The following is a 19218-nucleotide window of genomic DNA, read 5'->3' as shown; positions in this document are numbered from 1 at the left end:
CCTACACTACTAGAAAAGTAGACTTTAACTTTGGTTTTGTCGCTTGTTATATTTTGGATCTCGCGGAAATATAAAACGAAATTAATCTGAACAAAGTTAAAAATATTTAAAAACCGAAGTTAAAAACGGAAGCCTTTAACTTCGGTTTCTACATGAAAATCAAAGTTAAAGGCCTTTGAAACATGCACAAGTGGTGCTGACAGAACACTTTAACTTCGGTTATGACATAATAACCAAAGTTACATGTATTTTTTCCTAAAAAAATATTTATTTTATTTGGATTATTATTTTTGGTTTTTTATAAAATATTTTAATAATTAATTTGTAATTATTTTAATATTAATAAAATTATTTATACATTCCAATAAACTTAAAATTAAATAAAATTCACAAACTATAAACTTAATGTACATATATATACACATTCATACATAAATAAAAGCCAAGTACCACATAAGGATCTAAAATGTACATACAACTAAATTTGTAAAGTGTTCATATACACATTCACTTAAGTAATTATTTAAAATATTAAAATTTCTCAAGTATTAAATATTTTTTAAAAAAATTAGCAGAATTTTCCCTATGAATGAGTTACCCAAACCTGTTGATATTCAATTTACAACTAAAATTTTCAACAGTTTACTGAGCAAATAAGCATATAATCATGTCAAGATTACAAAAAATTGAAGACTGAGTTGAAATTGAAGGGACCTCATACCATAAAGCAAAGCTTAATCTTTGTTGTCCCCATTTCCTGCCTTGGGCCAGGGACGATGATCCAGGCCCACAGTCTGGGCAATTGGAATTGGGCCCAACCCAGGCCCGCTTAGCAAGAGAATGACTGGGAATGACGGGCCAAGTGTGGGTCCAGACTCGAATGGTATCCAGGAAAGATGATCCAGGACGATCGTCTGGAAGATGTATAGCCAGTTGGGGTTACAGTCGAGGTGTACGCGAAACGGTCCCGGAGCCTGGTAAACGATCCGGGCCTGTGGTAAACGAAGAGGGACAAAGGTAAACGAACCCGGGTCACGTCCTCCAGGTTGGCAAGAAAAGGCATCCGTGACCTTGAAGCCGCCCCGTGACGCGTGGGGGTTGTCCCCACTTTTCACCTGCGGAAAAAGCCACCTCGGGATTGCACGCCGCTGGTTCAGACCTGCGCTGCCAGTACACTGACTAATTTTGTCCCATGAATCTGCCTCGTAACTCGGGATGTAATATCCAACATTTTCATTATACATTTTTATTATAAATCAGAGTTTTAATACATAAAATGTACAAGTTTACAAATTTAAGAAATGATAATGGAAAAATAGTGTTTAAAATATCATTTTATGTTTTTAATGAGATTAAAGAGAGAGAAACTTGAGTAGTCAAGTATTGGACCCAAATGTCATATCATTTTAATTGGGGATTTTTATAAAATTAAGAAAGTTTTGCTAAAGGGCTTATTTGAAAAGAATTTTAGTATTTTGGGTCCAAGTGTAATTTAAAAAAAAAAGCTTCAGCCTTTCTTTTTACCCGAGCCCCTCTCTCTCTCTCTCTCCTCAGAAACTCTCTCTCTCTCTCTCTCTCTCTCCCTCTCTCTCTCTCTCTCTCTTTCTCTCTCTCTCTGCGTGTTACTGTTGCCGACGACGCAGGAGTACTTTCCGCCCACCACTTTTAGCCACACGCCGGACCGTTGGATTTAGAGGCCTCCGAACTATCGACCCACGCAGGAATCTAGAGCTCACTCGCCGATTAAACGCCTCAACCACTCGATTTAAGTTCGGCCACCCCGCGACTTCAAAGTTGCGATTCGGCCACCTCGAGCATCCGTTTGCCGATCCGTCACCACCATCGTGCTCCTCGTGTTGTGGGCTTCAAAACCCAATAACTTGTTCCTACATCTATCATAGTTGGGTGGTGGGCCCACCACGAGCCACCGCAATCCACCGTAGACCGACGGTCGAAACTTAGTGTTCGAGGTTTTGAAGTATGTTTTGAGTCTCAGAAAATCATCGTTTGACTTGTTGTGGAACCCGATCACTTTGGTATAATTTCTTTGACCTATATATTGTGATTTAATTGTGATTGATTAGAGTAATTGTTATTATGTGTATTTATAGTATATAATTATATATTATTGATATATGGAATATTTTCTGTAATTTACTGGCTGTCTGGGATTATATATATTTTTTATACAGGTTTTGATCTTGGAATTGTCCACTTTATAGCCGTTGTGCTGTCCAATTTTCTAGAAAATATTAGATATTAAATAAAGTATAAAAATACATATTTAATTGATTTTATATTAATATGGAAAGTATTATGATTAAGTAATTTTAATTATTATTGTTATTATTTTGTTAAGTAAATCAAGAATACAGATTCATATATATATATATATATGAAAAGTGTGATTTATAGTAAACCTATTATTTAACAATTATTCTTATATATTAATATTTTGTTAATATTTGAATATTAAAATAATATCAAATATTAGTTTCTTACAGTTATTGATATTTGTAAGACCAGTGAATTTTGGAGAAAGTATATTTATTATATCACTGGAATTGATATTATGACTAATTAATAATAATATAAATATTTATATTTATATTATTATCATTATATTGATTATTACAACTTTATGTTAAAAATATGATTTCTTTTATAAAATGACTATTTGAATATATACATCCATATACGTATTGCTATTGAAGTATTTTGTTATTAATATCGAAATAAGTTTAATTATAGACGATAATTATTATTTTTGTTGGGATTATTATTATTATTATCATAAGAGTACATTATCTTATGAGCAAGGTTTAAAGCATGGTTTTATATGAAGAGTTATTTGCATTACGTTGATAATAATTATTATTATCATTTATATAGTTTCTGGTATTATTAATATACACTATCAATAGTGTATATTTATGATTTTGATAGAATTTAATAAATGATGTGTCTTGAATAGGATTTGTATGGATTTGATTGATTGACTCTTGGTGAGGAATTTTAAAATAAGCTAAGGACCTAAGGTAAGTAAATCTCACCTTTTGTGCTTAAATGTAAGATGCATGACTACATTGATTGTGTACATCTGATGAGTTAAGTATGGTATGATGATGAGGCATATGATAAGTATGTGAAGAATGGTTATATGAATATCATGATAGTGTTGTGTGATATGAAATTGATGAATTTCGTGATATGTGAAAGATGTCTTACTTGGTTAAGATTGATATGAATTATGTGCAAGTATGTGTTCTTATGTTGATGAATATGTGGATTATTGTTATGTTCATGATTTTGTTATATGTTATGATATATGAAGCGTTTAAGTTTTTAGGCTGGAAACCTTAGACCTGAGCCATAGCTCTACGTTAAGGTATAACAACGCCACCAACCCAAAGCTTCATGTATTATGACTAAAGATGTTTTGAGTTATATGAGATGTGATACAATGCCTTGATTGAATACCATCAACACGAATTATGAACATGAACATTGGCATTTCAGCATCAGCATGTATGCATGGCATGTACAGTTATGTGATACATTATTATGTGATATAAGACCATGCATATGAATATGAGAAAAGTAATATGAGAAAAGTTATGAAATGCCTTGAAAAGTCTTATGTAAAGTTAAACATTTTAATGACACAAGGCTTAAGCAAAGTGATAATAAGATGTTAAAAAGGGTGCCACTGTTTTGATGAAGCAATCAAGTAAGTTCAGTAAAGAAGACGGAAGTCTATAAGACTTATAGTGGCTGCCCACTAGTGTGGGCTAGGTCAGAGTTTACCATTCAGATATGTTTGCCATGTTTCCGTCTTTCTCCTCCATATGTGTAATAAGTATAGCAGCTATGGCAACGATGAAATGAGTGTTATGATAAGCCTAGCTGTGATGATGGCTAGCCGGAGGAGAACCCATGGGATTCTATATGATATGTGTAACAAGCCCTGCAGGCATTGGCTGAATCAAACAGTGTGCACAAGTGATATTGGGCCCATAAAAATGTGAAACTAAAAAAAAGAGCATAAAAGTAAAGTTTGAAAGTGCTTGAGCAATAAATGAAATGCATAAGTATATAAGTCAGCATATTAGTATATGTGCACTACAAACTCACGACATTCATGTGTATGTGTATGCATGAGATTTGCTTACTGAGCGTTAGCTCATTATGTTATTTTCCAACATTTTTCCAGGTGTGGCTTTAGCTGTTGAGCAACTTGTGGAGCACGGACTCAGTAGCAATGCAATAATGGTTTAGAGTTTTCATATGGCTGCCTTAAATTTAAAGTATTCATACGTGTAATAATTTCTACTAATAAGTTTATATAAAAGTTTTAAATTTTCTGTATTTCTTCGTATCATTTTATTTAATCCTTTTAGTCAAGTGCCTTACATACTCGTAAACCCTAGAATTACGAGTATGTGGCAGACGTACCCTACCTTAGGGACGTTACACGGGATGCCCAGACCAAAAACCCCATTTTTTCGGGCGAAATATAGGCTTTGGGCTGCCCTAGTGGGCTTCAGTCATTCTCAGTCTTTTGTATTTTTATCCTTTGTATTGGGCTTCCGACAGAGAAGCCAAGGGTATCTATATCCTTGATGGGCCCGGGTTATGCCCGGCCCAAGCCCAGTGTTCCTGTGAGCCTATAAATACAGGTGACAGAGCCCTGAAAAAAGGACCCCTCTCTTCGACTTGTATACAATTACTCTGTTAAAACATAGAAAGAAACTCCATTGTAAAAGACTTTCCAAGCTCTAATACAACTGTCTCGTGGACTAAGGCTCATTAACGCCTCAACTACGTAAAAATCTTGTTTATATCTTTTAAATTCCATATCATTAATCTCGCTTACTTTTCGTTAATATAGTTTCCGAAATTCTCGGTAAACAGTCTCAAATTATAGTAGAACTCGTGTTAATCCATTTTCCATATTGAATGATGACCTTGAATTTTGATGGTATCCATAAACCCCCTAGTTCAAAGTAACCTTATCCAGTCAAGAAGAATGATAAGGTTACTTCAAACTTGGGGTTTATGGTTATCACCACAAACACACAGATTCTGATATATTATTCAAAACCTACTACCAAACCTAAAAAGTTTAAACTATAACTCTATAAATAAATGTGTCAATAATAATAAATAAAATAAAATTCATAATCACCTCCAAAATCAATCTTCAATATAGTCACCACCAATTAAAAACCTACCACTAAACATAAAAAGTTTAAACAACCATAAAATATTATAATTATTGACTTTATAATAACTAATAACAAACATTACAAAATTACAATTTATTCATAAAAAAATAGATAAAAAAAAATCTAAATAGAGATTCTAAATGTATACATTATCATATTTTAACATGTTCAATCAAAACATAAAATAATAAAAATTCAGATTTAAAAAAATTAACAACTAAATTTTAAAGATTTTACCTCCTTCAATTCCGAAATCCAACTCCAAATATAGATTAAAAAAACCTAAACATAATAAAAATTTAACATATTCATAAAATAAAAATCGGATTTATGAAAAAAAAAAAAAACTTTAAAGATTTTACCTAGTTCAATGCCCAACTCCAACTCCAAACCAAGATTAAAAACTTATAAATTGTCAAACAATAACATTTTTAATGAGAAATTTGAATAAATCTGAAGAAAAAAAATATACAAACAAATATTTAGAGATTCATACCTTGTTTAGACCACACTATCACTCTTGGAAGCTCAAAAATGACTTTCAAAGCTCAAAATGTGGCCAAAAACCAGTGAGAAACACCAATATTCTGACCACACATAATCACAACTGTAACGCCCTACTTCCTTTGAGTCGTTACTAAGTGAGTTTAAATCATGCAATTAACTCGCTAATCGAGGTTTTAGGTTAAAAGTGGAGCTAAACTGTAATAAAAGTCATATAATTTGAAAATGTAATCATTCACTGAATATTATAAAGCGTTAAACATTTGGGATCCCAAAATACTGTTTAGAAATATTTACAACTCAAAAATATGATTAAGGTCGACCAAACGACAAAATTCGGACTAATACTGAACATCTCCCAAAAACATCCCTGGCCGTGACAGCCAGGCAGGCCGAACATGTACATGTCGCTTCACGCTCTCCGTACTCATGGTTGGTCGACCTTCCCCTTGCCCTTACCTGCACCATAGAGCACTCATGAGCTGAAGCCCAGCAAGAAAACTCCACACAAGCAATCAACATATGCATATCTATTAATCAACATATAATAAAATCGCCAACAGGCTAAACACATAATAGTTATGCCGTCCCAGGCGCTTTACTAAGCCCTGGGTTCGCGGTCTACACCGTGAGGATATCCCAAGTATCCAATAGGGGTCTCACCCTGGCAACTCACACTCCGCATGCTCAACGCTGCTCTCGGCCCCTTGCCGTACTCGGCCTTGTTGTTCTCGGCCTTTGCCGTTCCCGGCCCTCGCCGTTCTCAGCCTTCGTCGTTCCCGGTCCTCGCCTACATTTACAGATATGCAGCACATAGCATAAACTTAACAAACACTTAAACAAATACAAGCATACACAATAGGGCTACGCCGTGCATCATAATCACAAAGGGTCGTGCCCTGCAATACAAACTATATGGCCACGCCCTGCTCTATGGGTACAACAGTTTTCTTACCTGTGTCCTGAGATTTTCGAGCACCGATATCCCGAGCACAGTCCCCTAGTCCGAGCCTCACTGAAAACCTAGTCACAACACATCAACAACATCCATCCATCAAGTTCTAATCCATTAAATAACTTTGGGATATAATTCTAGTCTCTAGGACTTTGAATTCTATCAATATGGGTGATAAAATCCATCCCAAGCCTTAACTTTTGGATTCCTGAGCCTAAAACCTTCTTGGGGTCCAAAAACCCACTAAGCGCCGCTACCCCAAGGCCTTGTGCCGCGGCCCGCCTCAACCAGAAACCCAACCCCCAAAATCAGCCTATACACGCCACGACCCAATCTATGGTGTGCCGCGGCCCGCCCTTCTTCCTAGCCTCCCAATTTTTCTAGAGGGCCACGACTCAACAAGAACAATGCCGTGTTAGACCCTTCGAACCCAGAAAAATCATCCATTTTCACCACCAAGACCAAGCCAATCTACCCCAAAATCAATCTAACAATCCAATTCAATCACCACAGATGTTCTACTATAGTCTCAGCAACAAAACCTAACAAAAACTAACCCTAAAACTCATCTAGAAACTCAAGAGTGATCCACCACCTAGCTCACATGCATAACCTTGAAACACCAACAAAACTCAGCATAAACCCAGATAATTAAGTGTTAGGATCCTTACCTCAACTGATAAGTTTGCCCTTGAGCTAATCCTTAACCACAACCAGCTTCAATTCCTTAAGAACTAAGCTTGCCAATTCTTTAACTCATCAAAATCTTCAAACACAAGAGGGAGAAGGGAGAGAACTGAAGGAGAGAGAGAAAGGTGTTTTGGGTCGGTTTACCAAGTTCTGAGGGTTTCCCTAGTTTTTTCTTACTTAACTTAAGTCTCTTAAGTTACCTCCAAGGCGCGGGGTACCAAAACGTCCCCGATGGAAAAATGGTAAATTTCCCCGATATTCTCTCCTAAACGTTCTAACTTCAAATATATCTCAAAATATTTATTTTCATAACCCGATAACCCAATAACATGCTTAATGCTCGAAATACCCCTCGACTCGCCCCGAGTCGGGTATTCAACCCCGTTGTGACTTTCTAGCTAAATCGCTCCTTAGAACTATCTCGAATCGTGCAACACAAATATATCACAATATTCGCAAATATTACATTTATGCCCTCAACAGGCTAAAATTACAAACATGCCCCTACTAACCAAACGGGACACACATGCATAATTAATTCACCTAATCATGCATCTCTAATCACATACTCATAAAATTCACATATTAACATAATAAACCACTTATTGCCCTCCAGGCATGCTAATTAAGGCCCAAAGTCTTATTAGCAAATTTGGGACGCTACAACAGCCAAAGATGCCACTTTTAACACTCAAACTAAAATAAAAACCTAATTTCAATGATTTATTTCAGTTTTTAGTGAAAATAGAGGAATATTGTGAAGAAAAAATAAATAAAATGCTAAAAATAGTCGAAACCTTATGCTAGTCATATATGGTTAAGGGGTTTTCAGGTCTGTTCGTGAGAAGAAAGAAGGAGAGAATGAGGGGATTAGGCGTGTTTTAGGTCATTAAAAGACCTTTAACTTCGATTCCTTTTATGTCACGTTTACTAAATTGTAATCGTAATCAAAATAAATTAATGGAGATATGAATAAGAATAAAATATTGAAGAATTATAATCATTATTTTATTATGTTGTTTACTAAACTGACCAAAAAAAGAAATCAGAAATATTTTATTTTGTTCACATAATGAGGAAAGGCAATCCGAATGCTTTAATTTGACTAAATTGTTCTTTTATAAAAAATGTATATTTTTTAAAGAGAAGATTTTTTACAGTAAATTTGTCTTTAAATTTTAATAATAAAAAATAAAATAAAATAAATAAAAATTGATTACTAATAATGACATTACTTAAGAAAATGGGAGGGAAAGTATTCTCATTGGTTTCTCCCAAATTCATGTGGGCCCATAAACTTTTCCTATTACTAAAGAGGAAATTACAACAAGTATGAATTTTTTTTAAACTTGAAAAAAGATGGCAGTTTTTTTTTTAAAGTTTTTTATAGTATATTTTTTTATTTACATTTTTATGGCAGTTTTTTCCATATATTTGTAACATTTTATTTGTGTACCATATTTGATTTTTTTATACATTTTTAGTAGCTAATTTTAATATGTTTTGATAGTATTTTTATAATTTTAATATATTTGTATTATTTTTTATATTATTTTTTGAAGAAAAAAAACAGAGACCTTCATCACCATGTTTTTTTTCTTTTCATTTCTTGTTATTTTCTTCCATTTTTTATCTTTTTCAATCAACATTTTATCCGCAGTAACCAATTACCACTATCAAAACAATTTTTTTTTTTTTTGTGGTAGTAATTGTATGTCACTGTCAAATTTTTTTAGTGATATGTGGTAACTCGTTACAACTATAAAAATCAGTTTTACTTTTTAAGTGGTGTTATAATAACTGGTTACAACTATAAAAATAATTTTGATTTATTTAGTAATGTACATGTTATCCCCGTTTCCTCCCCGCACACGTGGCCCCGTGCACTAAGTCCATGTGCTATCATGAAGGCACCCGAGGCCTAGACCAAGCCCAATAGACGGGGAAGGAGTACATCCTGGTGGTCCAAATATCAGTAAGCCCAATATTATCGCGGAATATAAGTCGGGGCCATGAAGTTGGCATGTTTTGTCTTCCCGGACCCAGGGTAAGATGTCTCGGGATGACGATATGGATGACGTTTCCAAGTCTAAAATGAATCGGGACGATAAGGGATGAACCCGGGCTCTGGTAAATGAACCAGGGTCCTGGTAAATGGATCGGGATGTTGGTAAACGACAACGGATCAGGTGATCAAGTTAGGCGTGATAAACTGTCCCCGACACTGACATCACCCCAAGAAACACGGAGTTTTGTCTCCTCAACTAACCTGCAGAAGAGGTTACATACGGAATGTACGTCGTTATTCAGAATAGTACTGCCACTACTCTAACGGATCCTGTCCCCCGGATCTCCTTAGGAGGCCACACGAACCAGACTGAAGTTGTGTACTATTGTCAGTCTTACAACGTGGTTATGCTCAAGCCAGCCCAATGGGCCCTGATTAATGTATTTTATTTAATAAAATCCTTTGTATTAAGTCTCCATTAGTGAGAAAATAGTCTTTATACCCTTATTGGGTCCGAATTAGTCCAGCCTAAGCCCAGATCACTCACCTGCCTATAAATATGAACAGTTGTGCACTATGGAAAGGATCCGATTTTTCTCTTGTAAGCATACATTCTGCTCAAACTCAGAGAAAACTCCATTACTAAAGCTCCTTAAGCTATAATACAATAGACTCATGAACTAAGGCTCTTTAACGCCCCAACCACGTAAAATCTCTAGTGTGATTATCTTTAACTCTTTTCTCTTAGCTCTCTAAATCTTTCATAATTCTAGTTTCCGAAAAACTCGGAAAAACTTGGTAAACAATATCATTATCAAAATATCAACTGAATTGTAACTGGTTACTTAGTGAGATTTGGAAAAAAAATCTGATATGAAAAAATAAACTAAATTGATCATGAAGGTAACTGGTTACAGCTAGTTTTGAAAAAAAATGGAAAAAAAAAACAGAACCAGTTGCGATGGTAACCGATTACGTAGCCAAACCTGAATAAAAATAAGATCCAAACAAAAAATATAAATTGATCATAATTGTAACTGGTTACAGCTAGGTTTGAAAAAATAGATATAAAAAAAGAACTAGTTGCCTGGTACTTAGTTACTTAGTCAGGTGCGAAAACAAAATCAAATCTAAAGAAAATAATATAAATTAATCGTTATCGTAAGTGATTACAGCTAGGTAAAAAAAACAAATTAAATATGAATAAAAAGAATCAAATGTCATGGTACCTGATTACTTAAACATAATTGGAAAAAAAAACAGAAAAATCAAATATGAAGTGCAAAATCAGATTTGAAATGGCAAAATCAGTTATGAAAAAGAAGAAGAACAACAATAAGAAGAAGAATAAAACCAAATTTGAAGAAAGAATAAGAAGAACCAGAGGGGCGAAGGTACGTCGCTAATGGAGACAGGGGCGGAGGTGGTATCGCTGACAGAAGTCTGAGATGAGGGAACCGAATGGGGGAGGAGAGAGGCCGAAAGGAGAAAATAGAGAGAGATATCGTGAGGGAGAGGGGAGAGAGTGAGAGAGAATTTTGTGTAATTATGTTTATAGTAACCTATTTTTTATATTTTAAAGAATTACCATATTTTAATTTATTTTTTCCAAAACTTATCATATTTTGTATAATTATTTTTTTACAATAAATATAGAAACTATAATTATTATTTTTATATTTACGTGAACTTTTCATTAATTACTAAATAAAAGTAAACAAATGAATAAGAATGATTATAACACATTAAGTTTTAATATAAAATATATATTAAGGTATCCAATATGGGATAACACTTAATATGTAATTAAATTAAAAATCAATCTCACAAATTTTAATTTAATAAGTTAAGGTATCACGAACAATAGATTTCATCAATTTAATCGGTCAATTTTAATAAATATTTATTAAAAGTGTAATATTGTGCTAAATTAGTACTATACCGAGATTATTATCGCCCATCTTTTTAACTAATTAATTACATTTTAGATCAATATATACTCGTTAAAACAGCTCAGTACTGTTATATATGAGTGCCCTAATAATTTATACATATTTGAGTAGTGATTTAAAATTTTGATATTACATAAGAAAAAAAAACAGAAACACTACTAAATTCTAATGCGTATGTGTGTTTTTTTCTTAAAAAAAAAAAAATTGTTGCTCAAACAAAAAAGATCACTTCCCAAAACTTAGGTCAAAAAAAATTAATAATCATAATAATAAGTGCTTAAAATCACAGTCTCACTTTGTTTGAATCATTATTCGTTAACTTAGATGAACAATAATCCTGAGCAACGTTCCCCACCATTGACGCCACGTGGACCAGTCGGAACAAGCGACCGGACCTCCGCAAACCCAGCGGCGTTCTTGTACTTCCCAGTCCCGCCGACCACCGCCAACCGTGACGACGTGGCACTTCCGATATTATTATTATTATTATTATTATTGCTATATACTCCAAAAAAGTTGAGACTATCCCCATACTCCCCTCCTTCCATCACAGCCGTACACGTCATCATGACACTGCTCCCATCTCCAGAGCTGGCCACGTACACCCCTCGAGCTCTTCCCACCGTCTGGGACCCCAGCTCCGGCCCACTCGTGAGCACATCGTCGATCACGGTTATAGTCCCGAACCCGAGGCTGAGTCCGTCGGAACCCATTACGGTTGGAACGGCGCCGTTTGGATTGGGGATGAGGACCCCACCAGCACGGCCCGGGGGATGGGACCCGATTGGCTTAGCGAATGGCACGTGGCGGGTGTAGATGCTGCCTAATAAGCCGGTGACTGGTCTCGCCGTGGGACTAGTGCCCCCGACAGTGTCGTGCATGTAAAGCTCTAATGGATTATTATAACTAGTACTGCAACTGGTTTTTGTTACTACTAATAATAATAATGCTACTAGAATGAATAATAGTAAGTTGGAATTTAGTGATGATTTCGTGAACATTTCTTTTGGGAGATATGAATTGGTTTGAACTTTGAAGGTAGTACTTGATATATTCTTTTTTATATGGATGTTGTAGCTATAGTGTTCTTATTATATTATTAGAGTAGTGAATATTATTACAAGATATTGTGGAGTTGTTGTAGTGTATGTATATAAACACATATATATTACTATATATATTTATAGGAGTCAAAAGAAAGGTGGAGAGGTTGTTGAAATTTGGATAAGACGTTTTCGTACGTAACATATTTTCATGCTATGTTGCATGTTTTGTTTGTCAGGTTGCATGAGTGGGACGTGATACGAGGAGTACTTTGACTGAAGAATAAAGAAGAAATGCAAAATGAATTGCTAAGGGCACCACTGCACAACAAAATAACAAAATAAAGAGTTAATGTATCAGTATCAGTGCAAACTAATATCGAATCTCATTTATTTGAATTTAATAAATATTATAGAATTATCGCTAAATAATTATAAGGTGCCACTTTATGTAGTACCAAATAATAACACTCATGCATAAATATGACGACTTTTGGCTTTAGTGTTCAAATAAAAAATAAAAAAGAAATTAAATTAGGGTAACTATTTGCCACCAAACAGTAGTTAGAAATAATTCGAAATATACAAAATAAATAAGAAAATAATATACATATAGGCTTTGAATTTTGTCAATTTTTGTAAAAAAACAGAATACAAATGAATCAAGAAAGAGTTTTTTTTTTTTTTTTTTGAATAGGAAAGAGTGAAAATTGTTCAGAAACAATTTTTAACAGTAATGAAAATTACCCTTTTAAATTATAATTTCTTCATTAGTATGATAGCAAGCAGGGAAGAATATACAGAAACATGTCCGGATTATCCAGTACAAATTGGCATAAAAGGGAAAAATTTGGCCTCTTAAGTATTGTCAAGAACACTATGTATAGCATTCAACAACATTTAAATAATATATACAGAAACATGTCCATGTTATCCAGGTCAAATTGGCAAAAGAGGGAAAAAAATTGGCCTCTCAAGTATTGTCAATAACACTATATATAGCCTCTGAAATCCGGCGAGCTAAATCTTCATCAGCAGCTGTAACAACAGTAATGGTTACTCCGATTTTTATGCAAGCTCTATTAGGTTCGCCGACATGTATCACTGAAACATTTTCACACTCCAAATCTACAGCGCCGCCTTCCACTGTTCCACTTATGCCCCTTTCCGACAATGCTGCCAGAAGAGTTTCTATACTAGGAGAACCCCAGCATAGAACGGGCCTGCATTTCTTCTGGTCTGCCTGGTTGGTCTCAGAGACCAACTGATGTTTGCCATTGCTAACAAGGAGCTCTCCCTTTAGCCTTGTCACATTAATGTGTTCTTGTTTCAACTTCTTGAAACGGAATTGTGTAGCCAACTCCATTGACAGTTCAAATTCTGAGCTCTTCAAACTTGGTATAACTAGTGTTTCGTTCTCAGAGTAGTGCGAGATAGAGAAGGGCGTCGATTCTTGAAAACTAATCTGCCTCAAATCCTCAGGAAACTATATTGAAGAGGAAACAGAAAACTTAAAGAGGTAAAAGGAAATATATTATTTCAAAATAGATTTCTCATTCAGCATCAAAGAATTAAAAAGAATGATATGTACCAAAACAGCTTTCGGTTGCAAAATCTCCAACAAAGGTTGAACTTTACTCAAACTGCAAAGTTTAATAAAAGTTCATGTGTTACTAGAGGAATTGAGGATGAGACCATTTCAATATGTTGAGGAAGAGAGGTAATAGATATGCAACAATATTATCAACATAAATTGGTCTTCCCAGATAAAAAAAAATAGGGGAAAGAGTTATAGGTTCACGGTACACTACCTTATTCCAGAGAGAAATGAGCACTGAAGAACCTTCATTTCCATGGGCTTATAAGGTGAAAGAGCCAGCTGAGCATCAATTCCATTCTGCAATAAGACAATTTCTAACATATGAGGCAGTTTCAACTTTCAAAAAACATATTACTGAAATTTTTTGTAAAGTAATGTACATAATTGATAACAACACGAAAGTTAGTGAAATTAAAAGAAAATCATTAGAATCTGAACCTCAAGAACAAGTAAAGAATTTTGATCACTGCACCAACGCTGAAGCAAATGAACAACGGGACCAAGTCGTAAACTCCAATTAGGACAAAATACTATGCATGGTTCCTGCCAATTTATTCTATGTACAAGACGTTAATTTCAAGGGAATGAAAATAAATAATAGTTAAAAAAAATTATAGCAAACACCAAAGTGACCTTGAAAAAGTTCCTAGACGCACCCAAGTTTAACTAGTACGTGTTATATCTTGCTAAATAGTCTCGCATTGTTATCCCTTGAAAGTGCAAAATGATATGCGTGCTTCCTTATCTTTCCCAAGTACTCGTGAAAAACATTTTAGGCAAGTGAGCAACAAAGTTTGATCTTAATGAAAAGTTGGTAAATCATACATAACACATGTCTATGGTACCACTGCCAACACATCATTCAATCCTCTGATCAAGTTGCATGGATAAGAGCAACACATTTCACATTGAGCATGTGTCATAAATCTTGTCAAGTTCGATTAAATATTAATTTTCATATATATAACATATACATTATGAATTTATGCCAACAAGGAAAAAGAAAAATCCTATAGGTTAAAATGACATATGTAAGAGTACAACATAACTGAAGAATATCCAGACAGAAAAAAAAAGAAGAGAAAAGATAAAAATGAGAATAGCATAGCTTACAATAATTCAGGTGAATAAATGGCTGGAAACACATGAAGCTTTTTCTGCTTTATGAGCTCGGCATGGGCAAACGATGGCTCACCAGAAAACAGCTGAATAATCAAATTCAGAATACGTTCAGAGTTTAGTTTATAAGTTCACATCCTATCAGTTATGTTTAAAGCCATGATAAAAATTGTGTCCAGTTAGCCAGAAGAATATGTACCTTTTCTTGCCTCTCTCTGCACAGCCACTCAGGTATGACATTTGTGAAAGCTAATAATTCTTTTGCTACAGAAGAAATGAAGTATATGGGAACCTAAAACATGATGGATACATTATAGATTAAGAAACATGGCTTTGCGGTGTTGTTCCAACTTTTTTTTTTCTTGCTGTCCAAAATCATGTTCAGAAATGGCAATGGGCAAACACAAAGAAACCAAAATAGTATTTACAAGTGATAACACACCAGGTACACCCCATGTATCCAATTACTAAGGCATCAATTACAGTTGGACATAAATCCATCAGTCTCACATTGATTCTTCACAATCATTGAGCATGAAATAGAAATGATCACCTCATTGTTTGAATAGGGTTTACTTAATCCAGGTATCCTCTTTTATTCACATAATATACCTTCATGTTTGAAGAATCTATAGCAGCCGATATTTCTTCCAATAGCTGCAGAACAATTCCAAGCCGATCAATGGGAATAAGAACAGAGCCGCCACTTTTAACAGAATCAATCGCACAAGAGCATACAAAAGCTAGTTTGTCCCTTTCCTCTGAAATATCAGCAGAAGCTAAAGATCTGGCCAATTAATCAAGTTAAAAAACAAAAGAAACACCAAAGATCCAGTTACTCTATTTGATAATATCTACAAAAATCAGAAAGGATCAAACCAAAATGAAGTTACCCTGATAAAAAATTGAACTATCAGAACAAAAGATACCTGATAGAATCAGTTATTGGAGCAAAGTGGAATCCACTATCTAGGTCATCCATGAAAGAGAAATCTGAATATAAAATCAAATCTTTCCCTTCAAGAGCATGGTAATCAAAATCCATTGCATGCCCAGAAAGAAAGATGGAACTGGTAATAAATGCAATATCCCCTTTTGGACTATTTATTGCCCAATTACAAGCACCAATTTCTACCCCTGAGCTGACTGCCTTTATGATCAATGTGCCGTTATAGCAGGTTTCCTCCAAATATTTAAGTGTTTGAACCTTTTGCAAGCAATCATTCACATCAACTGCACTGTGAAGTTCCTTTTGTTATATTCTCCAATACAAAAGCTAGCTATTCATCAATTTTAAATCATAAACGTAAATAAGATATGATTGTAAATCACCTGTATAGGGGCATCCAACCACCCAAATTTTCCCCATCTTTGCCTAAAGCAATCTCCTTCAATGTGGGTGGAAGTTGATCAAGCTCTTCGAACTTCATCCCTTGAGGGAAAACAGACTCTTTGACTCCATAATACTGTTTGTATTCCATATGATTTGACACAAGGTCCTCCATCATAAGTTTCGCAAGTCTAGAAGTGGCTTCAGTTACATATATCTGCCCCATTTAGGAATTAACAATGCAAAATAAAAATCCAAAATTAGTTTATAGATTCGGCTAAAAAGTTAAAACAAGACCAAGCACATTATATCATACCTTAGCAGAAAAACCCTTCATTCGAGTAAGATATGGTAATCCAAGCATGCCCATTGGGCTCGAGATAAGTACAACATCAATGAAAGAGGCATTCCACAAGTGTAGATTTGTAACAGTTTTATAACAAGGCTCTGCATACACTAGATTTCTTGTGTTGAGGGTGGTTTTTTCTGGTCTCCTATGTATGTCAGACTCTGGGCAACAAAGATTTTCTTCATCTAATGAAGTATCAAAATCATTTGGGATAGGAGAGAAGATTGTAAGAGCTGAGAGGTCCAACGGGACGTTGAACAAAATCCTAAAGCCACAAATATTGAGTATGTGACATGATGGAAAATGGAAACCACCACCTTTGCTCAAACACGTCTGTTAATAAGTTAATAATTAGAAACTTTAATGGATACATGCCAAATGCAAAAACACCCAATTGCACAAACAGATCCATATATAATGAAGGTTATTTGAATTCTTATAACTACAATAAGTATATGTCCAAAGTAAAAGCACCCACCTGCACAAACAGTTATAAAACTTTAACGTAAGTAATTTGAATTGTTGTAACTGGTGGAATAGAACTCACAAACTTCATAGAAGTAAAAGGTCAGGCCAAAAGCTTCAAAGCAAAGACTGGAGACTTGAACAGCTTTATAAGCTGGCTAGCTACAGACCCAAAGTGTGATCCCTTCAGAAGCTTTATCGTGTAAACCCTAATATTGAAAATATGACCCTTTACAGGACCTCAAGGCCGAAAGTGCTGTATCTGCAATAGAAACTGATCTAGACGATTAAAAAGACATAGTTAGTAAAGAGAACATCATATTAAGAGAAAATGCATTGACATTTCATCAAAACCCAAATAACATTCCTTGTTTGTTTTCTTATACTAATTAAAAGGGGGTACAGATTGCTTACTTACTTCACCAATCTTAGGGTAGTGACAAGGGAGACAGAAACACAACGCAGTAGTGGTGGCAAGAGAGACAATATGGCTGATGAGTGAGAACAAGAGCCGTGAGTGAGACTGAAAGATGATCTTTATTTATTTACCTTTTTTTAAAAGGAAAAAAAAAAATTGAGGAAGAGTTCATTTTGCGAAGTCCTTTAGGATTGTGCTTCATAGAAAATGACCTTAAAACTACTACCATACACTGATGAGCATTGAGCAGAACTCCCCTCGTGATCACTGCTCACATTTAGAAAATAGAAAGGAAAAAAAAATCACTTGGTTATGGATCGGAAATTATAGCACAATTATATTCTGAATCTATAAACATTTTCATTTAATAAAATTTTTGTAACAAATTTTAATTTACTCTTGGAAAATTTAGAATTAATAAAAAATTAAATTCATAACATTGGAAAATGCTCAAGAAATAAGATGCTTTTGACATTAAGAAATTTTTTTTTTAAATGATGAGCCTGTAGTCTAGGTCTACAAACAAAATGACAATGTAGATATAGGCATATCTAGCTTACAATTCAACTAGATAAACGAAGCTCAAAGGCGGCACGAGATGGAATCACCCTAGCTTAGAATACCTAAAAATGGAGGAAAACAGAATTAAGATAAGGAAGATATCTAAATAAGCACATTAATGCTTTCTTATTTGTTCAAAGCAAGAGGCATGGCCTTAAGGAGCTATCATCCTCATTCCTCAGAATAAGAGGTGCCCAAGGCAACCAAAATGAATGTAAAAGATTTTTAAGATAAAATGTGCATCAATTATATCAAATAAATTTATATATATATATATATATTGCCTTCCAGCTGCCAATACAACCAAGTCTCCCAAAATATAATGATATGCAAATATGATCATTTTTTTTTCGCAATAACTACTCTAAAAGGTCATTCAGTAATTGTATCAAACATTTTAAGAGCATGATGGCAACGGCAGTTCACTTAGCGAGAAACAAAAAATGATGATGATGATGATGAATAAACAAATCAACCATCTTACCGATACAAAAATATATACCTCGCTCAGGCTCAGGCTCAGGCTCAGGCTCAGGCTCAGGCTCAGGCTCAGCTCCCGGAAATGAAGCTCATGCTGTCCTGATAATTACAATAATTGACGGCGGCACTCGGAGTCGGCGGGTATGACGGCAGAAAGGATTATCGACCGGACAGGGATGATGGCGGAGTGAGGATGTGAGTGTGAGTGGGAAGAACGTTGTTGTCTCCTATTATTACCATATGCAGATGAGTATCTCTTTAATTATTTCTTTTTTATTTTCATGTTTTATTCTTCACCCTTTCAAAAAAAAAAGTTTTATTTTCAAGGTTAAAAATATATAAAACTTGGTTGGTTAAGCAAGATAGAATAGAATTGAAAATAAATAATCCCTTGTGGGTGTGACCCGTCGGTACGCATGGCAAAATGGGATGGTGAGGCGGGGCGGGGCGGGCGGGGCCCCGACCTGACGAGGCATCTTTGCCCTGATTAAAACGGGGCCGAATTCGGGGCGGGGC

General features: G+C 34.8%; 2 protein-coding genes across 11 annotated transcripts; both read right to left on the bottom strand.

Annotated features, from left to right (window-relative positions):
- Positions 1-11617: 11617 nt before the first annotated feature.
- Positions 11618-12338, bottom strand: LOC133816778 (dirigent protein 16-like). Its single transcript, XM_062249097.1, has one exon. It carries the CDS (start codon positions 12336-12338, stop codon positions 11658-11660), a length of 681 nt encoding a protein of 226 aa, XP_062105081.1. The 3' UTR covers positions 11618-11657.
- A 905-nt stretch (positions 12339-13243) lies between these two features.
- LOC133819731 (uncharacterized) lies at positions 13244-18977 on the bottom strand. Of its 10 annotated transcripts, none has more exons than XM_062253054.1 (15): positions 18725-18977; positions 18222-18284; positions 17874-17928; positions 17658-17734; positions 17326-17522; positions 16746-17111; positions 16432-16646; positions 16029-16337; positions 15712-15886; positions 15299-15391; positions 15094-15185; positions 14419-14536; positions 14192-14277; positions 13972-14023; positions 13244-13866 (listed from the first exon to the last, which is right to left on the bottom strand). In XM_062253054.1, the coding sequence occupies exons 5-15, from the start codon at positions 17332-17334 to the stop codon at positions 13354-13356; spliced, it is 2028 nt and encodes a 675-aa protein (XP_062109038.1). In that variant the 5' UTR covers positions 17335-17522; positions 17658-17734; positions 17874-17928; positions 18222-18284; positions 18725-18977; the 3' UTR covers positions 13244-13353. The 10 variants fall into 10 exon arrangements, with proteins under 10 accessions (XP_062109038.1, XP_062109035.1, XP_062109030.1 ...); XM_062253051.1 differs by having other exon boundaries at positions 17326-17517; XM_062253046.1 differs by having other exon boundaries at positions 17662-17734.
- Between the last annotated feature and the right edge of the window lie 241 nt (positions 18978-19218).

The sequence above is a fragment of the Humulus lupulus genome, chromosome 2 (genome assembly GCF_963169125.1).
Source record: "Humulus lupulus chromosome 2, drHumLupu1.1, whole genome shotgun sequence".
Taxonomy (NCBI): Eukaryota; Viridiplantae; Streptophyta; class Magnoliopsida; order Rosales; family Cannabaceae; genus Humulus; species Humulus lupulus.
This window is presented reverse-complemented; position numbering and strand designations above follow the sequence as displayed.

Coding starts and splice junctions, on each gene's coding strand:
- LOC133819731 (XM_062253048.1), bottom strand. Junction 15,392..15,711: donor TAGATTCTTCAAACATGAAG/GTATATTATGTG, acceptor ATCATGTTTTAG/GTTCCCATATACTTCATTTC. Junction 14,278..14,418: donor ATTCTTTACTTGTTCTTGAG/GTTCAGATTCTA, acceptor GTCTTATTGCAG/AATGGAATTGATGCTCAGCT.
- LOC133816778 (XM_062249097.1), bottom strand. CDS start 12,338: ATGTTCACGAAATCATCACTAAATTCCAACTTACTATTATTCATTCTA.